We start from the raw sequence: 25,534 nt of genomic DNA, 5'->3' as shown, positions 1-25,534 counted from the left end.
GGATCAGCTTGGACAAGTGCAGTGTGTGACCAGTAGTCATAATTTGAAGGTCTTTAATTCACAATGTTTGAGGTCCTGTCCAAGCTCAGAAACCACTGTGAAATATTTCAAGCCTCCTGCAAACAGATCCGTTGAGTTCCACCTGCACCTAGAACCCAGTGGTTTCTTATTTAATGTACTATCTCGCTACATAAAAACCACTGGTTTCCGCTATTACCACTCGCGTTTCCAATATGCCCACTGTCATGATAAGGGTGGCCAGGCCATGTTTTTCTTTTTGGGACTATTGCTTTTTACTTTTCATTCTATTACTGTGGTCTGCAAATCCCAGCTTGTGCACTTGGCACAGCACCCAGGATATTGTGCTGCATGGCTAAACACTTATAAGGTCCCAAAGGCGAGACCTATTGGCTATGCTAATGCTTGTTTTTCTTCTTAGGAATCCAGTATTCTCGAAATCTACGATCAGCGAATTACGGACTTGTTATGTTGCGCACATTACCTATTTTGTCAAAACGGGAAGCAATTTGTTAATGGACCGCTTCCACTAGTGAAGGGCTGCGTTCAGCAAACAGGATAAACACAGACTGTAGACTCCTGAGGGCTGCAGCACAGGAACCACACAGACAGCTGCTCTGGTCCTCATGCTGTCGGATCCCTGAGCTCATTTGGCAGGTAGGTGTCGGGTGGCACTGTAAGGTACTGTGCTGAGGGGGCCCGTGGAGCTAGGGGCCCCCCGCACCGCTGGAGCTGCAGGGGCCTGTGTACGCCCGTGTCTCTCACACCTCTCTGTTTGGCTCTTGTAACCCAGTCTCTGCAGCTCTTACTTTCCACCCTCGGTCTCTCTCAGTCTGCGTGACCTTCTCTGTGTCTCACAAAGCCAAGCTGATGAGCCTCTCTATCCCCAGAATTACATTTCTGCAGATGGACCACAGTACTCAAATTAAGTCATGGATATTGGAGATGGATTGCTTAAACTCTGCAAGTGTCCGAAGTAAAAATGTAAATGTAAATGTACAAGTATTTATATAGCGCAAATCACTGACCGAGGTCTGTATCTAAGCGCTTGCTTAGGGAACCCGTCCTGGTATTCCCCTGTGAGATAACCCCGGCAGGGTATCCACAAGGTGAAAGCCAGGTATCCCGCCGCCGTTAGGGGCCAATGTGGAGATTAAGCAAGCTATTGCCCAGAGTCGCAGAGTGTGAACCCGTGAGTCGAGAAGGCGCCGGAGCGAGAATTATCGTGACCGTGGAATTTTTTTTAGCCCAAGACCCGCCGTGGCGGGGAATTGAACCCTGGTCCAGGGCCGATCTCAGCTTCCGGGTCTGCCGCCTCTAACCCCTGAGCCACACTTCTCCACAGTAAAAATAAAAAAGTAAAAATCACTGTGTAAGTCTTTAGTCATGCTGTCCTCTCACCCACTATCAGAGCCGCTCACCCACTATCAGAGCCTCTCACCCAGTACCAGAGCCTCTCACCCACTATCAGAGCCTCTCTTGCTACTCACTCTCAGTGTGTCTCATTTCCCACTCTGTAGGTCTCGCTAACCACCCTCTACGGACGTTATGTTGCTTAAACTCTGTATGTGTCCCAGGAAAACTTCAGTGTGGGGTCCTTAGCCATATTGTTCTCTCCTACAAAGGGAACTCCTCCTCATGCTGCATTCGTTCAAGGATATTCCATCCTTCCTCAGATAGGCGCACTCCCCGAAGCCGCGCACAGGTGTCCTGTAAGGAGAAGAGCAGAACCATCAGAGTACATTAATGCATGTAGAGTTGCACAGCAGAAAGGATCATGCCTGGAGTCTTATGTACAGTTCTTAGCAGTCGTCATTACAGCAGATTACAAGTCCTTCAAAAGCTTTCCAGTGATTCCAGCTGCTTGCCTTAAGACATACTCTTGTCAGCGCTGTGGAATTTTTTATTTATTTTTCTTAATTTTTTTTGTTTTATATAGCGCGAACTAGACCCGAGACATTGGGTATCAGAGCGCTTTACATGAGCACCAGTTTCGTTACATGAGGACACATTCATTTTTGTGAGGCGCGGGGAGATTAAGTGATTTGCCCATAATCACAGGATGTTGAGCGTCGTTGTCGAGACTTGAACCCGGTTCCCCAGCTTCGAGGTCGACCGCTCTAGCCGTAAGATATACCCCCTATAACCATGGGCCATAACCATCTAGAGGTTTTCTGGAGCGTTCACCCGGACCATATTTCTAGAGGGGCGGCCTATAGAGGCACAGCAGTGATAACATCATCCTCATCACAAATATGCAGTCAGAGCACATAAAATAATGAAAGAAGACAAAATGTCCACAGATTGACTTACTAAATTTGCAATTTATCAACAAATGTTGTAAATAATGAGAACAGATAGGATGTCACCCAGCCAGGGAGGTTTCCAATTAAACAATAGTTTTGAGCAGGACTTATTGCACTGTTGTAAAAATAGAAATCAATGTTATGGAGTGGGATAGGAAAGGGGACAGTGGCTATCAAAATGTATTTTAAGTTTCCTCTTCAAGAGAATTAATTATTTTTGAACAAGACCCGGCAGGGTATCAGAGGGATGTACATTGAAGCTGGCTGGTTAAGCTGGTACAGGAGACATAATGGATAAATATGAGGATACAGCAGATGAGCATTGCTGACAAAAATAGACATATAAGCCATTACCCAAGATGCACAATGCATGGAAGAAAAGGGAGGGCAGGGTTGTAAGGCCATTTCAGTTAGTTTGCATGGCTGTAGGTCTATGGTCACATGGAACTATTCGAGAGATGTGTGTTGAACCATTTCACCACAGCGTCCTCAACTACTAGTCCGTTCTGCAGAGAAAATGTCAGAAGGTACCATGCATAATTTTACCACACAGCACTTTACACTGTGGTTTTTACCATGCAAGCCTTTAACATGCGTACTAACATATATCTATGCAACTTACACCTACTACAATGTATGATTTTGCAATGTACGCTTCATCATTCAAATTATCAATAAACTTTACTTTTGAATAAAAAAAACTTCCAGCCTCAATTTTTATCACTTAACTTAGTACTGCCCAAATACCAGACTAGAACCCGTTACTTTCTTTTAGCCCTTAACTCAATACAGTACAACAGTCCCCACAAACCCAAACACACACACACACAAACAGCCTTGTTAACTCTTACCATAAAATTCCTTACCTAAACTTGTGTGGTAATGACTTGCATTGCAATGTACTATGAGCTTTAATGACAATGAGGTAATTCTGTGGATGTAGTTCATTACCATGGAAGAAACTTTAATACAAGTCACTAACACCAATCCATTACAGTTACCACAGCTCAAGAACCAACACAACACTACTACACAGTAAGTGATTTAAATATATCTCTCTAACCCCCTTAACCCTCATATGACTACCTACCCCTGATCACTGAAAAACGCCTACCTCTAATTACTATCTACCTCAAAGCCTGAAAAAACCTTAAAAACTGCTCCTACAATACCCTAAAAATAATTTTCAACCCCTAATATATAGTATTAATCTACCCAATCACAGATCCTAACTCCTCCTCACTAGCACTAAACCCTACCTTCCCTGAAACTTAAAAACTCCTTACCACCGGAAAAAAACATCCCTGATCCCTGCATACAATTTACTACATCTAAAAATAACCCACCCCAGAACTCTAAAAACACCACCCCACAATGCTACTCAACCCTGAAGAGTGACAGCTAACTTGAACCATAAAAAAACCTGCACGACCTAAACAAATACTGAACAATAAAGTGTTTGTGTGTATCTGTGTAAAAACATAACGACATGCATATACAAAAATATAGAAACACAAAACGTACTTACCACTGTGGTAATTTCCCTAAGTGTTGTAAGTTTATTAAAAACATATCTTCATGGTAAGGCCATGCGTTGTAGTGCATGCCATGCGACGTAATGGCATGCATTTTAGTGAATGCATTCTAAAAGATCTATACCATAAATTCAAAGAGAAAGGATTCACCATAGTTAGATATGTGGAGGGGCTGGCATCCGCTTCCCAGAGAGTAGTTGTTTGCATGCTGCATGACGGCCATATACCAGATTGGACGTCGCCTATTAGCTTACTGTCGGTCGGGCATTTTTCAGTGGATTAGTCACACAGTGTGAGGGCTTGGACTAGGAATTGAACACTGATAATGGGTATTTAGCTGCATGTATTTGCAGATCCTTGTTTGCTTTTTTAAGCAGTGGCTTAGCAGGTCCTCTGGTCAATGAGCTGGGTACAATACCCTGCTCAAAGTGGGCATTTAAGATCATTAACCAGGAAGAATTGAGGTTATTTTAAAACATTTTTACCAATGAGACAGGCATGTGTCATCCATGCTCAATAAAGGTTTGGTGTATACGACCACCTTGGAGAGTTTGCTATTGTGAAAGGCTTCAAATTCACTGATTAGATAGGTAAGAAGTCAGAGGTTATCTTGAGGTCAAAGTCTGTCCTTGCTTAGATTCTGCACTAAAATGCATTTGACAGGTTTTCTTTCTACAGCTTAGGATGTTAGTCTTACTGAAGAACCCTACTCTACTACTAACTGTTTTGTAACCTTTTACAATTGTGGGACCATATTTGACCAGGCCAGAGGTCTTCCTGCAGTGAGACCTGGGTTTTGTTGCAGATGACCTCTCTTAGTACAGGATGTTGTAGCCTTAGGGAGTTTTGTTATGAAGATCCTTCTCTCCTTTTCTCATTGCTATATGTTAATCAGTAGCAGCATGTATATCCCTTGTGTTTTCAATCTTTGTTTCTAGAGTTTACTCATGTGGTCTATCTATGACTCAATCAATCAATCATATCACTTGTATAGAGCGCTACTCACCCGGAAGGGTCTCAAGGTGCTTGGGGGAAGGGGGCCGCTACTGCTCGAACAGCCAGGTCTTGAGTTGTCTCCTGAAGGTGAGGTGATCCTGGGTCTGCCGAAGGTGGATGGGGAGGGAGGTCCATGTCTTGGCCGCCAGATAGGAGAAGGATCTGCCTCCGGCGGTGGCTCTTCGGATGCGTGGTACGGCGGCGAGGGCGAGGTTAGCGGATCGTAGCTGGCGGGTGGGCGTGTGGAAGGTCAGGCGGTCGTTGAGGTACTTGGGGCCCAGGTTGTGGAGAGACTTGTGTGCGTGGGTGAGGAGCCTGAACGTGATCCTCTTGTTGACGGGGAGCCAGTGCAGGTTCCTCAGGTGGCCGGAGATGTGGCTGCATCGAGGGATGTCTAGGATGAGTCGGGCGGAGGCGTTCTGGATGCGTTGTAGTCTTTTATGTAGCTTGGCTGTGGTTCAGGCGTAGAGGGTGTTTCCGTAGTCCAGCCGGCTGGTGACGAGGGCCTGGGTGACCGTCTTCCTGGTTTCGATCGGGATCCATCGGAAGATCTTGCGGAGCATGCGGAGGGTGTGAAAGCATGAAGAGGAGACGACGTTGACTTGTCTGGTCACGGAGAGGGAGGAGTCCAGGATGAAGCCCAGGTTGCGTGCGTGGTCTGTCGGCTTGGGGGCGGTGCCCAGGGCAGGGGGCCACCAGGAGTCGTCCCAGGCGGAGGGTGATGGTCCAAGGATGAGGACTTCCGTCTTGTCTGAGTTCAGTTTCAAGCGGCTGTTCTTCATCCACTCGGCGACGTCTTTCATCCCTTCGCGGAGGCTGGTTCTGGCGGTGTCGGGGTCTCTGGTGAGGGAGAGGATCAGCTGGGTGTCGTCGTGACTTATGTTTACTTTGCAGTTAATACTGTTTGTTCGTTACAAAACAAGTACCTGCAGAAGATCATCCTTTACTTCTCCATTTAAGATCATATCCCTTCGAGACCGGGCGCGAGCATGGTCACTAGTTGAAGGTGTAATTTATAGTTCACTCAAAGTACTTGCTAAGAAGAGTATAATCGATTTCAGACTCTAAAGAACAATCAACTGTTGTATATCAGGAATTAATCCTGAAATTTAAAGTTATTTGGATTACATGCCTGACATCAGGAGCGGGAAGAAGGAAAATGTTACTTACCCTGTAAGCATCTCTTTGAGCTGTGCATTCACCTGCCATCTAGTGTTGGGCACGAATGTGTGCAAGTAATTTTTCTTCGAAAAAGTCTTTTCAGTCAAGAGGTACCGTGACTACTCCTCTTGGTGACAATGGGCATGGCCATCAACTTCCTTGTTAGATTCTTTTTGGAAGGGTAAAGATGGAATGTGAAGCAAAGCGATATATAGAGAGATGAAAAAGATATAGTAAGATACATTGCAACAGCGACAGGCATCCAGGGAGGAGGGTGGACAAGTGAATCTACAGCAGAACATGCCACAAACAGATGTTTCCATCATAACACCCTCCATTTGAGTAACATTTTCCATTCAAGGCATGTGTGGCTGTAGATACACATACTGTGCAGAGACTGAAAATCAGTCCTCCCAAAAAGCAGTGGCTAGCCTGTGGGTTTTGTAGCAGATTGAAATATTGTACAGAGAACTGCCTGACCAACATATGTCTTGTGAAAATGTATTGTGTTGACCAAGTAGCTGCTTTACATATATAACCTATGGGGATGTTCCCCAGAAAGACCATAGAGGTGCCTTTCTTCCAAGTAGAGTGTACTTTAGGAAGATTGGGCAGTCGCCTCTTGGCTTTAGCAAAGCATGCCAGGATTTATTTAACTATCCACCTGGCAATGCCTGACTTGGACAGAGCATTCTCATTGTGGGGTTTGGAAAAAGCAACAGAAAATTGTTGTGTATTCCCAAATGGTTTGGCCCTGTCAACGTAGTATATAAGTGCTTGTTTTATATCCAAAGTAAGGAGAACATGTTCAGCAACTGAATCAGGTTGTGGGGTAAAAAAAAGGAAGGTCAATGGACTGATTAAAGTGGAAGTGACAGACACTCTTAGGGAAGAATTTGGGGTTGGTGCGGAGATTAACCCTATCCCTATATAGTTGGAAAAAGGTTCTTTCAGGGTTAATTCCTGAAGCTCACAGACACGCATGAGTGAGGTGATAGCAAGAAGAAATGCCATCTTTCAAGAGAGAAACCGATGGGGCTAGGAGTATAGGGGCTCAAATGGAGGGCCTATGAGATGTGTGAGAACAATGTTGAGATCCCATTAGGATGTCAGTGTGACCTGCGGGGAATGACCCTCTTGAGACCCTCCATTAAAGCTTTAATGACCGGTGTCCTGATGAGACAGATGTTTTGTCTATTCTGAAGGCAGGCAGCCACGGTAGCCAGGTGTAGTCATATGGAGATAAAGGCTAATCTACAAACCTGAAAATTAAGTAAGTAGCAGACAATGTCCTGCACTGTAGCTTTAAAAGGATTGATATATTGTGAATGCCAGTAGTACACAAATGTTTTCCACTTGCCACAAAGCAGCCCCAGTTTTTGGGTTAGCACGCTTCCTTGAGAATGCGCATGCTTTCAGGTGGAAGATTTAGGTGCCCACATTTTTTGACCTCAGGAGCCTAATTGCAAGGTTGACGTATATGTGTGCTTGATTTCTCCATGTTCTGCGTGAGAAGGGGTGACTTGTTGGGGAGCCTCTTGTGCGGCACCAGAGAGAGTTGTGAACCAGCGCTGACCGGCCCATGTGGGTGCCACCAGGACGAGAGTGAGGGATGTCTTCTGAAGCCTCCAAATTACAAACTGAAGGAGAGGGAGAGTCAGAATAGTGTAGGCAAATACTCCTCAGCAGTTTATCCATAGTGCATTGCCAGTGGACTAAGGGTGTGAGAACTAGGAGGCAAAGTTTGGAGATTTGATATTTTCTGCTATTGTAAACAGTTCTCTCTCTGGGAAACTCCATCTGTGAAAGTAGTGAGACAGGGTTTGTGTGTGGAGTTCCTACTTGTGGACTTGTTGCCACATCCTGCTGAGAAGGTAGGCAGATCTTTGCCCATCCCCGGAATGTATTCTGCTAGCAAATGAAGTTTGTGGCGGACAGCCCACCGCCAAAGGCTCTGGGATACCTGCAAGAGTTTTGTAGAGTATGCCCCTCTGTTTCTGAAAGAAATACATACTCTCATGCTTTCCGTCTTGACAAGAACAACCTTGCCAATAAGGTTAGGTAGGAAAGCCTTCTGCACTAGGTGAACAGCTAGAGGTTGCATATAGTGCATGTGGAGGCCCTGTTGTTTGGGTTCTCACTGTCCCTGGATGATCAGATCTTGCAAGTGTGCACATCAACCCATAAGGGAGACATCTTTTGTAATAATCCTCTGTAGAACTAGTTCGAGGAATGACTGCCTCTGCAACAGGTTGTTGGTGTTCCATTATTGCAGAGAGCGACAAACATAGCGGGGGATCAAATCTAGATCGTCCAAATGACGCTCCACCTGAGACCACTGTTGCGCTATGCATTCCTGCAATGAAAGCATGTGTAGCTAGGCAAAGGGGTACAATAGCGATGTAGAAGGCAATCATGCCTACAAGGTGCATGACTATTCAGACCAAAGCTGTTGATTTGGTAGGAAAAGAGGAAGCAGTGCTTGAAAGGACTGGGTTCTGAAAGAGTTTGGATAGACTATGCCCACCTCCGAGTTGAGATAAGCCCGTAGGTGGGGTTGGATCTGGAGGGGTTGGAGGTGGTATTTAAGAACCGTAGTTTACCTTGACCAATACAAAAATGGTGGAAAGGAGAATTACAAAATAACCTTGTCTAAAAACATGAAGGAGAGAAACTTGAAAAGTCAGGACAGAGGTAAGGGTGGATGGGCATAGTTGGTGGAGTACTACTACGCAGAACTCCGCTACTTCGCTACTTCAACAGAGACCTCATATATTTTTGGTAAAATAACAAGTTTATCTGTCTTTACATGCTAAAATGCATATAGTCATTTCACAAAAGTGAAAATGTAAAATTAGCAAGCAGTGAGAGAGGTGATGATTTTGGGATCCACCCTAACCTAGGGAGAGAACCAAGCAGATGCCTTGAAAACAAAGAGCACATCTTGCTGAACGATTCAGTGATGGTCCCATCCTCTCAGGACCTCCCCAAGCACAGTTATTATGGGAAAAAATACAATCCCAACCAAAGGGCCTGCAAAGCATTATGGGACGAGATTAGCAGTGGGCAGTATCCAATATCAAAATAATTCTATAAAAAGCTGCAGTTCAACTGTCGTTACTAGGTGTCTCTCACAAGTCAAATGCAAAAGAATTAAATCAAGCTGCATGTGGGAGCGCAGGTCGGATAAACAGGCGTGGAGGCTGAAGATATGGGCAAACAGGTTGTTTATTGATAATTGGTTTAGGTTCAGGGGCTACAAAGGTCCGTGAGTCACTGTATGCTTCTTCTGGTGTTTCTTCCTCTTGAAGTAGGGCAGTTAGAGATGTAGTTCCATGCTCCTCTTCATCGGAGGCCACAGGATCACCCCGGAGGCTCATAAAAGAGGTAAAAAGAAAGGGGCCGTCAGAATGCTACTTCTACGTGTCTATAAGGATCATAAACCGTCACCACACCCGATAGTGTTTGTTTCTGGGTCGTTTAGGGTTGTTCTCGGGTCAAGTGCTTTAACAAAAGGAATGGTAACACCGTACTGCTAATGTTGGAAACAAAAGGGATACCGATCAACACACCCTATTGGGATGCGTAATTGAGTATTCAATCACAACCAGTAACCATTCTAAAACAGGAATCGCTAAACAATGACTGGTATCAGGTACAACATAAATCAGGATATTCACTTCAAGTCAGGATATTAACTGCGGCCAAGAACTATAAGTAGGTTTCCGTTTTAGGCTTTCCACCGTCCCGTGTCACCCAGTTGCCGCCTCCCCGTGCTCCCCAGTTGCTACCTCCCCGTTCGCTCCGACTCCCGTAACACCCCACTCACCGGCCCTGCCGTAACTATCCAGAGTCACGGCTGCTCTCCAGTATCCTCTGGGGGACTCCATCAGTCCTCACACCACGACTCGTCCGGTACTTCTTCTGCGCTGTTTTCTCTCTGGGGCTCCGTCACGCTGGGCTGGTCATGTCGAGAGTTCTCCGTTTCTTCTCCTGGCGTCCTCTAGTCCGACTCCACTCTCCAAGTCTGCCCGCCCTTCTCGTCTTGATTACGGCCTTTCATTGGAGCAGCGCATTCACTTCCTGGGTTGACTCCAACCCCTTCCGAGTCCTGACTGCTGGCTATCTGCATGGATATGGAAAGACAGCATGGAGTTTCAGAAGTAGGATCGGAACTCCTGATGCCGGTCCGACACACTCGATCCTTCAATGGACAGCGGGTAGAGTATGCCCAGGGGTCTACCTCGGTGAGTCCCTCCTCACATGCAGTTCCACTAGTCATTACTAGATGTCCCTCACGAGTCAAATGCAAAATGCCTAGTCAGCAGCAGACTCGGCTACGAAAACGCCCTCTACGCGGGATCCCCGACCAAGCTCATCAAACGACTACAACGCATCCAAAACGCCTCGGCACGACTGATCCTCGACGTGCCACACCACCCCCCACCTGAGAAACGTGCTCTGGCTCCCCGTCAACAAGAGGATATCTTTCAAGCTCTTCACCCACGCACACACGGCCCTCCACAAGAACGGTCCAGCCTACCTCAACAGACGGCTCTCCTTCTACATCCCCAACCGCCACCTACGCTCCGCCGACCTCTCACTCGCCACCATCCCGCGCATCCAAAGAACAACCACCGGTGGGAGATCCTTCTCCCACCTCCCCGCCAAGACATGGAACACCCTCCCACTGAGCCTACGACAGACCCAAGACCTGCTGACCTTCAGGAGGATACTCAAGGCCTGGCTGTTCGCTCAGTAGCGCCCCCCCCCCCCTTTTCCCAGTACCTTGAGACCCTCGCGGGTATGTAGTGCGGTTCACAAATGATTGATTGATTGATTGAGCAGTGCTGTTCCACATTGACAACTGGCTTTGCCTGCCGGGAATCTGGTGTTTTTTTATCAACAATTCTGTATCAAGGATTTTGAGTTTTTCAAAACAAAAACTGGTGATACAATCTTAAAATGTTATATATACCAACCAAAAAGGGTCAGCCAACAAAAGGGAGGGGAGGTGCTGGGAACAGGCAAACCCCAGATACGATGAGCACAGCCCACACAGGACACCCAAGAGGGGAAAAAATGGGCAACTGCCCAACACCAGGCCCTAGGAAACCACCCTCCTTTGGAAGCAGTGGCCATGAGTGCATAGCAGCCAGTGGCATGATGATTGGGGGTAGGTGGTGGCAGCCACAGAATTGGGAAGAGTGAGACGGGTACATAAGTCCGGAAAGGCAGAAGAAATGGGAGAGAAAACCATGCAGGCACCAGGGAGGGGCACTCCGGGAGGGGGTTGAGGGCAATGGTCAGTGGTGGACAGGTTAAGAAACAAAGGGAAGTGACAGCAGCATCCAAGTGCTGGAGGCACTGGGTAAGTGTGGAGGGAAGGGCTGAAATATGGCTTTGGAGTCTTTGTTAATTGCTGAATCTTGACTGTTTATTGACCAAGAACACATAAAAATGTATGTGTCTTTGAAGGTCCGCTGGTCTAACGGTGGGGTCCTTTTCACATTTGACCGGCATAGTGGTGACTTTTTACAGAGTCCAGAGAGGTCTGTCCCCACCAGCACCCTCAAACAAAGGAGTATGAAGAGAGTGGTGAGTAACTTGTCTTTGGGACCTAAGTTTACCTTCGCCAAGACACCTGTGTCCATTGTCAGTGTTTTGGAACTGACCTCTGCCTTCCATCAGTTTTTCAAATAAGTTTTCCTTTCTTCTCTTTCAGGTACCTTCGCTCGGGCTATGTGGAGGATGTCTGCGTTCACGTTTATCAGGTAAGGTGGGGGTGTGGGAGGGGTCTCTTCACAGTAAGATACAAGAAGCATCAAAAGTGCATGGGGGCAGCTCCCTCAGGGCAGATCCAGGCCAACAACAGCAAGAAAAGTACCCCAGACTGCCTCAAAGACGTCCAGGATGTCATTGAGTGTGAGTCTCCCGCTAATGAGAAGCACTCAAATGAAGTTCTACATGCCATTCCCCGACCATGGGGACCACTGGCTGCCGCCAGTGTTGAAAGATGCAAAACTTCACCATAGTGAGTTTGGCACCGACCAACCTATGATTATGAGAGGTGAGGCCTGGGAGGTCTGAGATATCACGAAAGAGAGCAAGGTGGTGTGGGGAGGAAGTGGAAAGGGACAGTAACAGCAGAACTAGGACAATATCCTCACCCAAAAAGCTGCAAGTGATGGACACGTCCAGAGGGTATGAAACAAATCACATTGATAGGTGTCATATCTCCAGCAGAGATCATAAGAGAATCTTGGCCCATTGGAGTTTCCAGGGCAACCAATACAAATTATGCAGCACTTTAAAGTGCAGGAATTTAAGCTGGGATTCTCAGAGGAACCAGTCATGTCCCACCTGAAGAGAAGTCCACACTAACATGGAATAGGCTTTGTCGAGCACTATCTGCCACAACAGACACATCGCAGCGCTCAAGGGACCAAAGTGAAGGGGTTTGATGAGTACCTCATAAAGCCGGAGACCAGAAATTGGCAGCAGTCCATGGCGTGAAAGTATTGGTAAACAGACGAGGTAGGGTATGCCGGTGGTACAGGTACAAGGGCCACCACCAGACAGTGCATCAGCTGGCGGAACCGTCAGTGGTTCACAGGCTGAAGCCCGAATTTCACGCAAAGAACTGACAAGGTCTTAGGTGCAGAAACGTTGTACATCTGATCTACAGAGGGTGGTTTCTGTGTATGCTAGGACTCCCAAGAGAATGATGCACCCTCAATGCGCAGAGCAGAATTGTGCAACAACGGGTCTTCAGGTGCAATAGCAAAGGCAAGTCTAGCAACTTTTGCACATGATGCCAGGCCACTGCAGATGTCAAAACTGGATTTGAGGTTACCACGCCAATAATGGGATTCAGGTAGGGAAGAAGGGGCGAGTACGGAACACCAAACATGTGATGCTCCAACTACGTTCTCACAGGAGTATCCCAAGGTGGAACCAAATGCACTGCCACCAGAGAAAGCTGGAACAATACCGAATAGGATTTCATATGAGTCAATCGGATGCCACCCGTTTCCGTATCCACCCATGGGTGTGGTTCCCGGAGACTAGGCTTACGGCCACTCCAGATGTAAGCGTGGATGTCCACTTCTATTAAGGGAAGCAGTGTCCATTGCATACGTAAGGCCAACATCCCAAACAAATAATTAAAGAAGGGGCTACAGTCATCTTAACAGTCTGCACCGTAACCTAGAGGGAGAGATTTGAAACTGACCACTTCTGGAATTCCCACTTCTAGTGGTCTGGCAGTGGGAGCACATTAACCTCCACCATACGGATGAGGTCCTTGTTGACCTTAAAGCCCCGATAAATGAGGCTTGACAAAACCCAGCGGATGGAGTAATCACGGTCGCAGGACGCGATGGTCAAGTGAGATATGAGAAGGGCCTCACTCTTGAACCAGTTTATTTTGTACCACAACAGTTAGGAGAAATTATCAATAAGTGACATTGCAGTAGCTCTTGACTTATGGGGACTAGACAGAAGCAACAAAATGTTATAGGCATACAGAAGGTCTTTGACATTGCCCACTGCAGTGGGGACACCGGCCAATGCCGGCAAGAACCATATTGCAGCTGCAAGGGGCTCCAGGGCAAGAGCAAGCAAAAGAGGGAAAGAGATCAGAACTGGTGGGCCCCAGACCAAGAAGCCCCCAGCGTGCTCACCTCCTGAACTTGCAGGAAAGCCATTGGGAGGTGGGGGTCCAAAATGTCCTTCCCCGCCTTGTTAAACTCGGGTACCTGGGGAATTCGGACTTGGAAAGGGGAAATTCAAAGCTAGGCTATAAACTTTAAGGACAAGGAAAGAATTGGATTGCTGCAGATAAACCTGCTTTGAGGAAATGTCTTATTGCTGCATTCTAATAAAAAAAGTTTCATATTTTCACTTTGCTGGAGATGCTCCTACAAAAGGCCTTGGCACATTTCACATGATCAGTGTATTCCACATTCTTTACCAGAGGTTTATCCTAGTGAAACGATGAAATGGGAACTTACATATTTGCATTAAAAGGGAAGCCATCAATCCACTGAAAATCTTCATCTGATTTGCTTAGACCAATCCAAGGATAGCGTCTGCCATATTCTTTAAATATCTCATCCTGCAAAACAAAAACATTTTTAATGATCCTTTACTTGAAAATGTCATTCACCAGGAAATTGCATTTTCAACTGATACATTTAAAGGATGGGACAAATTACATTCACACTGTGAGATGCAGTTGCCGTGGACTTCACAAAGTCACAGAGAGCAAAATAGGGAAAGATGCCCTTAAACATTTGGGTTAATGCACAGCACTAGACACCTGGGTGGATGGGATAAGACTGCCATTGGGATCAGAATCTGTATTGGTGCCTCTTTCTGTGCCCCATTATTTGTCAACCAAGGTTGTGGTGTTGGATGCATGTGGCATCATAAGCTTGTGGAATAACTAAGAGGACACAAAGAGAGGGGGTGCAGAAAAGACAAGTTGTACAGAGACAATGCACAAATTGACTCTGCAAATCTGTGCATGCCTCTGCTGGTGTATGTCATCAGAGTGCTTCATTTGTGAAACTCTTATTTTATTCACAGATACTCTTACAGGAACAGTTATTAGTGGCTTAAGTGTAGGAATGTAGGAAAGTTCCCTTTTTGACGTGGTCACCTCCACCTTTTGCATGGTAACTCATGTGATTTCGACTGAAAGTCCACTGGGCCCCTGCTAACCACGTCACCAAAGCCAGAGTTCTTTCCAAAATTGCACAATTGCTTCTCCCAATTGGCAAAACCTTTAGCAACCTTCGTAAGTCTCTAGTAAATAGTGCCCCTGGTACCTAAGGTCTGGGGTACTCAAATGGTTCCCTAAAGGCTGCAGCATGAATGGGGCTACCCTAAGGGACTCCTCACTAACCATCTGCATCGCTGTCACCGCTGGCTGCGTGTCTTGGTGCAGACCAAAGTGAAAACACAACTTACTCCATTGGAGCTTTCGTAGATTCACATACCTGAATCATTTCCCCGTCATCGAGAAGGGAGTCTCCGGCACATAAAAAAGCAATGCTTAGAAGTATAGCCAACTGAAAAGAGGCATAGACCCATTTCCCTTTTGCAACCCATAACCTTTGTTATGTAAAAAAAGGACCAAATGTTTCCCTTAGCCAATCAGAGCTCCTCTCCCTCTAGAACCCTCCTGAGAGAACCTTTTGCCCCTCAGATTTTCTACTGGCACGTTGTGCTAGGGAGTCTCCTTTGAGCTCTGCTCAAACTCTGGATTTCCAACTTTGTAGGAACTTGATTTAATTCTATTTTCTCGTGGATTTGAAATTCTTGTGACCTGTTCTCATCTACATTCTGTAGAATGTCTGGGAAAGAGAAGAAGGGTCTTTTTAGAGCCTGTGCCACCTGCTCTAAGAAGAGACTCTAAACAGATGACCCACATGTCTTTATCCGGACCACCAGGCCAAGGACTGCAAGGTATGTCGCACTTTCTCTAGCAAGACCCTTAGAGATTGTGAGGGACGCCTTTTGATATGGCTTCAGAAGATCCAGGCCAGAAAGGAGGTGGTCTCTAGTGATAGTGACCAGGAGTCTTCCTCTACATCTAGGAGATCTCAAAAAAGATCAAGATCTCCTCAGGCTCACTCCTCAGGGGAAGGTCCTGAGAAGGCCGTAAAAAGACCATTCATGGGTCTTCAGGGCGTAGTCCTTCAAAATCTCCTCAGCCAAAAGAAAAGGAGAGCAAAGGACACACTTCTAAAGAAAAAGTTTCCAAGAGAGCCTCTTCTGAGCCTTCAAAGACCCCACCTTTGGTCCAAGAGTCCTTCAGGAAGCCATCCTATAGTATTCCTGAGGAGAAAAGCAAAAAATCGACATCGTCGAGGGATCGTCGATGAAGAAGTCATCATCTACGGTAAGCCTGGGCATAGTAGGCGTAGTGGGGCTATGCGAAGCTACGCGAAGTGGGACAGAAACTACGTCCACCCACGCACTTCGCGTAGCCCCACTACGCGTCACCCGCGGCCCTCCCGCCCTCCCTAAATACTACCCGCCCTCCCTAAATACTTAAATAATGTTTTTAAAAGGAATAAACAGCACTTACCTCATCGGCTGCGTCTCCGGGGATCCCTCTGGTAACCGCGCCGCCATCTTGGATACTAATGCGCATGCGCGGCCGCCCGCGCATGCGCATTTCTCGTGAGATACCCGTGATGGCAATGACCCCATACGCCTGAGCCATATAGTGCAACTGGGGCACATCTGTGGCGATAGACGTGCAGCATATCAATTATACATCTACTTCCTAATTTGGAGGCAAATTTAAAAACACCAAAAGCACTTTTGCCCATCTTGGCCTTGTCATTAGATATTTCCTGTGCCCACGTACCATTACTATGGAAAGTGATTCCAAGATAGCAAAATTTATCGACCACTTGGATTTTCTGGTCTTCAATCTGAAATGTTCGTAATTTCCTAACCTTTTTCCCACACGCCATAATGAATGTTTTAGAATTGTTAATCCTTAATTTCCTCCCCCTAATAAAATCTGAAAATCTGTCCATTAGTCTCTGGAGACCAATAGGGGTTCTGGAAAGGAGGACTGTATCGTCTGCATAAAGCAGCTCGGGGGTCGCGTGGCCCTCAACTAGCGGAGCATCAGAATTAACAGATTTAAGCTCGAGATCTATTGCATTGATGAAAAGGGAAAAAAGGAGTAGGGCAAGAACACATCCTTGTCTGATGCCTGATTTGACCTTGATGTCATTGGTGCATTCCCCCGCTTGACCAAACGAATCCGGCTGATAATTTGTTGTACAATCTGGCCAGAAAATTAATGATAGCAATTGGGGCTCCCAGATCTAATAATCAGACCCCCCAGGATATTGCGGCATGGATTAGCAAATTTAGCGGCACAAATTTGGAAATTTAGCGGCACAAATATGGAAATTTAGCGGCATTTTTGCGGCACTTTATTTTACTCATAATCCTTCATTTTCAGCCTGAAATCAATAGTAGGTGTTTTAGCAGTCTCTTCCACTTTGAAATAGGCATGTTTAAAGTGTCTGCAGCTCTACGTAAGCACAGCATCAGTCCTAACCTCGTGGGAGGGAGTTGTATTGATCCCTGACATGTTCTAGTGCCATGTATGCACCCCTATTATGGGGCACCGCTGCCTACGGATCAGAGAGGCAGGACACCTCTTCCTCAGGCACCCTCTTTTGCCAATTGCGGGTGCCACTGATGGCCTGCAACATTGGTAGCAGCATAATATTTCTTTTTTTTTAATTTGCTGCAAAGATATTGCTAACAGATGACAAATGTGCCCGTAAATCTGTTCTAGCTTACTTAATTGGTTACATAGAGGCTGCATTTTAAAATATCTTACAGGGTTAAGATACCTGTTGTAGAGACCATTGTGTGCCCTGCAATTTCAATGGGATTTTAATAGAGGTAAGATAACTTTTGCTCCCAGCTGAATATTGAAATAAGAAAGCCCTCCTACTGTCTGCACGTTGCGGCACCCAGCCAAATACAAACAGCTTGCAGGCGCTGCTGCGTTATCAGACACCAGGATAAATTCCGCATTTTTCTCTGGGAAATCTCCCCTTTCTCTTTTCTCATTTTCAGTTTTGTTCTTGATTCCTTCACTTCTCATCCCTATAATTCCCCCTCCAGTGCTTCTTATCATTCTCTTTCAAATTGTCTTTCCTCCTTACTCGCTCAGTTCTCTTATTCATTGTTTTTTCTCTTTTTCACTCCAATTTTCTTCCTCGGTTCTTTTCAGTGCATAGATCTTCCTTTCATGCCTTTCCCTCCTGCTTTCAGTTTGTCCTTCCTGCCTCTCTCGTGCATTCACTTCCAGCACTTCTCATTTGTCTTCCAATGTCTTCTGTCTTTGTCTCTCGTTTATATTAAAACTCCCCACCTCTCCTCCTCTTCTCTTCTCTCCTCTTTGCCCCCCTCCCCCACTTCAGCTCTCAAGCACTCATCGCCCCCCTCCATTTCCTCTCGGGGAACCTTTTACTCATTCTCCTCGCAACTCTATTCTCCTGTCCCACCGTTCTCTACATCTTGTACTCTTTCTCCCTTCTGTTCCCATCTCTTCTATTCATCTTTTCCCCATCTCAACCTCGTTCTGCCCCCCTCAAGGCCTCTCCCTTCTCTCCCCTCTTTAGCCATGGCCTCCTTTCGCACACCTAATTCTTCTATCCCAGCTCTCCTTTGCCATCTCTATCTTCCTCCCACCCTCTGCAACTCTCACCTTCCATTTCTTTTCAACCTTCCCCTTTCTAGCTCCTTCACGCTTCCTTCACATCTCACACTTCTCTCCCCTATCGTCTCTTCACCTTCCCCCCTCCTCCAATCTCTCTTCCCCTCGCCTCTACATCATCCAGCCCTCCCCCGTTCGGGCCCCCTCACGTCTCATTCACAGCTCCCCCCTCTCCACGCTGCACATCTTTCCGTTCCTCGCAATTTGCTCTTCATTTAAATGCCCGCAGTTGCCGCTCGTCATATCAGCTCACCTCCCCCCACACCTCCTTTGCCTGCTCCACCACACGATGCACAGGCTGTTCGAAATCTCACTTTCCCTAGAGATTCACCATGGGTGGGAGGGGGGCGGGGTTACTTCTAGGAGTGAAGCCGCCGTCTGTTCCCAACAAGGGCGATGTGTAGGAATACACACGTGGGGCCGGCATACCAGCTGAGCAGGTCGGGCGAGATCTGCTAAAAAAAAGACTTCCCCCCCCCAGCTCCTGAAATCATAAACAGACATTATTGTAACTGATGCCTGCAAAGGCCTAACAAATATGCCCCACATTTTGACATTGCGGACAGCTGTTCTGTCATCACAGACAACTAAAAGGGGCCTCCTTCCAAGCGCTGACCAACCGTCCAAATTTCGCGGGCAGTTTTGTAAAAATCGCGGGATTTTTACAAAACTGCCGATTTCGCGATTTTTTTGCAAATCGCGAAATCGCGAAATCCTGGAGGGTCTGAATAATGTAGACCACAATAACTCATGGTCCACCAGGTCGAATGTGCTAGATAGATCCGCAAAGCAAAGAAACAACGATCCTTGCTTAGCCTGTGTATATTTGCCTATAATCAGTTCCAGATTGATACACTGTTCAATAGTACCGAGGCCCTTGCGGAACCCATACTGGGAGTCTGCTAGAATACCATTGGCCTTGGCCCACTCCTCCAGACGTACCAAAAGTACCCTACTCATTATTTTCAGGGAGGAGTCTAGAAGGGAGATAGGTCGATAATTCTTGGCCTCGCTTCTATCTCCCTTCTTATATATGGGGATAATTATAGACTCACCCCCAAGTGGAGGGGATGCCTTCCATCGCTGCCGCGTTAAAAACTTTAGTCAGAAAGTAACTCTAAAAGCTGTACATCTTCCAGGAGATCAAAACACGACAGCGGAAACTCTCAGCAGACAAAAGACGACCTGTCACGAGTGGGAACTTAATCAGGACATACTGATGAAAATATTTGGCAAATGGGGAATGCTGACAGTGGATCTGTTTGCCACAGCCCAGAAAAAGAAATGCTAATTCTTTGCAAGCTGGCATCACCAACGGGGATTGTGGGGGAATGCGTTTTCGATGGCATGGTCAGGCGTCTTTGCCTACGTCATTCCACCAATTACCTTCTGCCGCGAGTGCTCACAAAGATGAAAAAGGAACCGTGCAGAATAATACTGATAGCTCCTTGGTGGCTCAGGCAGCACTAGTTCACGGAACTGCTCCTTTTTTCAGATTCAGAACCAATACGTCTGCAGCTAATACCAGCACTGTTGACTATGACTCAGGGACAGGCGCAGCATCCGGACCCGATTTCACTGCAATTAGCTGCCTGGCTCCTGAATACAGAGTTTCATTGCTTCAATATTCCAGCAGAATGCAGATAGATCCTGGCAAAAGCAAGGGCTGAAAGCACTACTAAAACATATCCGATGAAATGGAAAAGATTCTGCTTGCGGTGTCAGGAGAACAACTTACATCCTCTGCGGGCAGAGGCACATCAGATCATCTCATATTTACTATGATTGGCAAAGTCAGGTTTAGCCCATGCCTCTATTAAAGTGCATCTAGCAGCAATCTCTAGATACAGGAGAAGCTCATTGGGTCCGTCTCTGTGGTCGGAAAGGATTATAAAACAATTAATGAAGGCAACTATGGCAACTGAACATTGTTTTATCACAATTGATGAAACCACCATTTGAGCCAATTCACAAAACTGATATGAAATTCCTATCCTGGAAGGTGGCTCTATTAATAGCTCTAACATCAGCCAGGAGAATGGGAAAGCTACAGGCACTTACAATGCAAGAACCCTTTCTGCAATTCAGAGAGGACAAGTTGTTGCTCAGAACAAAACCGAAATTTATTCCGAAAGTACCAACGGATTTCCACTTGAATGAGCCACTGATCCTTAAAAGATTCTTTCCTCAACCATCTACGGCTGCGGAGAGGACTCTACACACTCTCGATGTTCAGCGCGGTCTGAAATTGTATTTGCAAAGGACAAGATCTTTCAGAAAATCTACACAATTGTTTGTGGCTTTTAGTGCACCCAAGAAAGGGTTCCCGTTGTCAAAACGGGGAATTGCACGATGGATTTCAAACGCCATTCAATTCTGTCATCAGGCGCGGGGAAGGCGTTGGGTGCACGTGTTCGTGCGCATTCAACAAGAGCTGTGTCAACCTCTACTGCTCTGTTTTCAGGCATCTCTATTCAGGACATCTGCAGGGCGGCTACCTGGAGGAGTACGCATACCTTTACCAGACATTACTGCCTAGATGCTCATTCAAGAGGCAATGTAGCAGTGGGACAAGCTGTGCAGAGGAACCTTTTCCAGTAACGGTGAGCCTTCTTTGTCATCCCTCTTTCCTTTATTGGTAGGATAAGCACATTTTATTGTTGTATGCTGTCTGGTATATACTTTATGAACAATCTGTCTATGGATATTTGTATACCGCTACTGCTATGAGGGAAGGACATCTGTTACCTATTTGAGAGACGTAGGTGACAAAACAAAATGTGCTATGTTTTACTGCTTGCTATTCTGATTCAGGTATGTGAATTATGAAAGCTCCAATACTGGAGTAAGAAAACAAGTTAAGTACCTGTAACTGTAGTTCTCCAGTATTGGAAGCTTTCATAGATTCACATACGCCCACCCTCTTCCCCTGAGAGGCTCACCTCGGATTAGGCACAAAGGGTGTTCTAGCACAAGTGCCCGAAAATCTGAGGGGCAAAAGGTTCTCTCAGGAGGGTTCTAGATGGTGAGGAGCTTTGATTGGTCCTTTTTTACATAACAAGCTAAGCACTGCTTTTTATGTACCGGAGGCTCCCGTTTTGATGATGGGGAAATGATCCAGGTATGTGAATCTATGAAAGCTTCCAATACTGGAGAACTGCAGCTACAGGTAAGTAACTTGTTTCCATGTAACACATTCCTGTGTGCCATGTCCCCTACTACTGCATGTAATATATGTCTGTTAATCACTCCTACAGCAGGCCTGACAGCCCTTATGCAGGATGCTTAATATCACACGTGAGGGCCTACCTGTAAGAACAGATATACCCCTGTACTGGTCAATCCCATTACTGCCAGTGCAAGTGACCAGGGAAGCCATTATAAACTGTGTACTGGGCATTCCAACCACTTTGTCCAGGGCCCTCTTTGGCACCTGGACAGGGGGAAAATTAGCTAGTCAGGTAGGAGTGCTGTAGTAAACTACTACTCTACTATTCTCCACAGTACTTCTATGTTACAATGTACCATGACATCACAGAATGCCTGTGTGCCTCTCTGTGTTTAGAGTGTCAGTTGGTGAACCCAGGATGAGAGGCTAGGATCCTGCTCCTGGTGGGGCTGCATCTGTACCTTCTATCTTCTCCTAATCACCTATCCTAGAACCAAGCCACAATAAAGAAGTACTCTACTTATACAGCTGGACTCTGTATCATCCTTTTACCACATTTTGGCGACGATCTTGAACCTACGCATGGAGTAATGAGTAAGGACAACTAAGGAACCGAAGGACGAGGAACTAAAAACATTAAAGACTTTCAAAACGGCGATTGAAATTCACAAGACACGCCATGGTCAGCCCCACCAGTGTCCTGTACCATCCGGACAGCTTGCAGCCGGGGCGTTTGTCTTCGCATTACTGAGGAGCCTGCTATCACCTGGAAGACTTCTACAGTGAACAGTCTCTCCAGCAACAATCCTCTCATAAGTGCAACAGGTGCGTACAGCCTGCTGTGTTCCCCTGCTTTATTTGAGCCCCCATCCCGCCTGGATGTGTTGTTGTCTGACAGCAAGTTTTGTCTATCTGGTTGTGGAATTTGTTTCCAACAGCGTCTTCATCAAAGGCTGATTGTACATTTCAACAGCTTCATTAGCTGAGCGGTGTATTTAAAAAAAAAATAAACTTCATGCAACTCCCTTCACAGCGAGCACCTTTTATATTTGTATTTAAGGTAGTGCTTTAACGGAGACATTGACAACATCAAACGGCCTTGAGTAACTTTGCCAGAGGAACTGGCCGTGTGATTCGTTGCATGAGGAGCAGCATCTTGGGTGAGACGTGTGTTTTCTGGTGAACACAATTCAGCGAAATAATCGCCGACTTTGTCAGCCCGCACGCACTAACCTCACCTTAATACATCCTCCTAGGGGACCTTAACTTCCACCTGGAGAACAACGACAACTTCTCTTCCAGGGGATACTCATCAATAGTCATAAGCACTGAATAGTCCCGCCCACGTGCGGGACCCCGGAGAAATAGCCAATAATATGCATATATCTATATATATATATATATATATATATATATATATATATATATATATATATATATATATATATATATATATATATATATATATATATATATGTATATACATGTATATACATGTATATAAATACATACAAATACACATAAATACCCATATATATATAAATAATATGCATATACATATACATATGCAGCCTGAAATACACCATACTAGGCTCAAAAACTGCCATTATTGCATGTAAAACTTTTTACATTTGCCAAATAAAGACATTTAAATTACATTATATGATAATGTACAGAGGAAACACTGCCCTAGGTTTCTTTGAAACACACAACCTTTATTTTCAAAGGTAAAAAACAGGCAGGATCATACAGGCAGATTTAACCTAGACAGGCTGCATAGTAACAACTGAAAAATTGGCGCCGTGTCTTTAAGACCTCCATGAGCCTCAAGGCTCCCATCATGCACCACAGGTGACAGATAGGTCAGTTCTTTTGGACACCGTATAACAGTGTGATAATAGCATGGGTAACATGTAAAATAGACAGTCCTGGTATTCGTCCGGGGTGGAGGGTGGGTTGCTTATGACTTTGATGAGTATACCCCTGGAAGAGAACTAGGATTACAGGCAAGTAACTTATCCTTCTCTTCCAGGGGATACTCATCAATAGTCATAAGCACTGAATAGAATAGCAAGCCCATCCCATACCCTGCGGACGAATACCAGTCTCTCTAAACAGTATACTAATAAACATTACCCAAACAAATTCCTCAGGGATGCTTGACCAACCTGAGCATCCGCCTGAGTATCAGAATCAAGGCAGTAATGGCGTGCAAAGGTATGAACCGAACGCCACGTAGCTGCCTTACAAATGTCATGAATTGGAACATTTTTAAGCATTGCTATTGTAGCAGCTTTTCCTCTAGTGGAATGCGCTCTCTGCTTGCCCGGGAGCTGCTTCCATGCCAACTGATAAGATAACATAATACATGACACAATCCATCTAGAAATGACCTCTTAGATGCAGGCAAGCCTGTATTCAGAGGGCCGTAGTTCACAAACAAATGATCAGACTTTCGAACACTCTTGGTTTTTATCAAGATAAAATTTCAGAACTCTTTTTAAATCCAAAGAGTGTAGAGCTTTCTAAACTGAGATACCACGTTTCTTATGTTCCCTTTCAATTGATGTACTTATAGAAGATATAATATGAACTAAGTGAAGAATATGAAATAATTCCTCAAGGTGCATTTTTCTATTTAACTGACGTTACCCAGTTCCTTGGGGACTATTGGGTTGCCCTCTTCTTGTGTACAGGTTCAAGAAGAGCAGAACGGGAGGCACGAAGTTCTCCGTCCTTGCTCCACAATTTTGGAATTCTCTACCTTTCCAATAGAGATCAACATCATCCTACCTGGAGTTCCGCAGCACACTAAAAACCAATTTCTTCGCACAGGCCCATAAAATCTAAAACTGCACCCTTCCTCTCTAGACTCACTCTCCTCAACAGCACCATGAAACCTCCTGGTGTACGAGCGCTCAATACATACTTTTAAATTCAAATTCAAATTCAAAATTCAAATTCAAATTCAATTCAAATTCAACGACGCAGCCCACAATCTTGCACAGTGGATCACCAACTGCGCCGACAACCTTGCTCCACTGAAGAACCCCCCAGGCAAGACCAGCAACAGGAAAACCACATGGTTTACCGACGCCCTCAAAGACTCAAAGAAATCCTGCCGCACTCTCGAAAAAACATGACGCCGCGAACGGACGACAGAAAATATAACAGCCCTCAAGAACACCACTCGCGAACACCACCGGCTGATCCGCACCACCAAAAAGACATTGTTCAAAGAGCAGCTGGACAACAACACCCACAACAGCAAGGAACTCTTCAGCATCGTGAAAGAGCTCTCCAACCCCGACATCACACCGTCGCAAGACCTCTGCAACTCCCTTGCCACGTTCTTCTTTGACGCCCAGACTCCGCCTCCAGTCACCAAACCAACGACCCCCACCACCACCCTCAGCGCCTGAACCCCCATCAGCACAGAAGACACCACCCAAGTCATGAACACCATCCACTCTGACTCTCCCTCTGACCCATTCCCCCATCACATCTACAACAAGCCAACACCATCATCGCACCCCACCTCCGGAACATCATAAACAACTCCTTCGCATCAGCCACCTTTCTAGAGAGCTGGAAGCATGCAGAAATCAACGCCCTCTGAAAAAACCCACGGCAGACCCTAAAGACCTCAAGAACTTCCGCCCCACCTCTCTCCTTCCCTGCCCGGCAAAAGTCATCGAGAAGACCGTCAATAAACAGCTGACTGCATTCCTCGAAGCAAACAACTTGCTCGACCCATCCCAGTCCGGATTTCAAGCTAACCACAGCACCGAGACCGCCCTCATCGCAGCCACCGATGACATCAGGACGCTGATGGACAACGGGGAGACAACCGCTCTCATCCTCCTAGACCTCTCAGCAGCCTTTGATACCGTCTGCCACCGCACCCTAATAACCCGCCTCTACAACACTGGGATCCAAGGAAAAGCCCTGGACTGGATAACCTCGTTCCTCTCCAACAGAACCCAGAGAGTCCGCCTCCCGCCGTTCCGCTCCGCGGCCACCAAGATCATCTGCGGCGTAACCCAAGGCTCCTCGTTCAGCCCAACCCCTCTTCAATATC

General features: G+C 46.1%; 1 protein-coding gene across 1 annotated transcript in view; it reads right to left on the bottom strand.

Annotated features, from left to right (window-relative positions):
- Window positions 1-1,468: 1,468 nt before the first annotated feature.
- The window catches only part of LOC147700664 (uncharacterized), a 90,137-nt gene continuing 66,071 nt past the window's right edge, over window positions 1,469-25,534 (bottom strand). The window contains exons 4-5 of the mRNA XM_086929727.1: window positions 14,032-14,135; window positions 1,469-1,728 (exon numbers count right to left, since the gene is read on the bottom strand). Coding sequence (XP_086785853.1) covers window positions 1,617-1,728; window positions 14,032-14,135 — 216 coding nt within the window. The 3' untranslated portion in view covers window positions 1,469-1,616. The remainder of the gene's footprint in view (window positions 1,729-14,031; window positions 14,136-25,534) is intronic.

The sequence above is a fragment of the Lissotriton vulgaris genome, chromosome 7 (genome assembly GCF_964263255.1).
Source record: "Lissotriton vulgaris chromosome 7, aLisVul1.2, whole genome shotgun sequence".
NCBI lineage: Eukaryota > Metazoa > Chordata > Amphibia > Caudata > Salamandridae > Lissotriton > Lissotriton vulgaris.
This window is presented reverse-complemented; position numbering and strand designations above follow the sequence as displayed.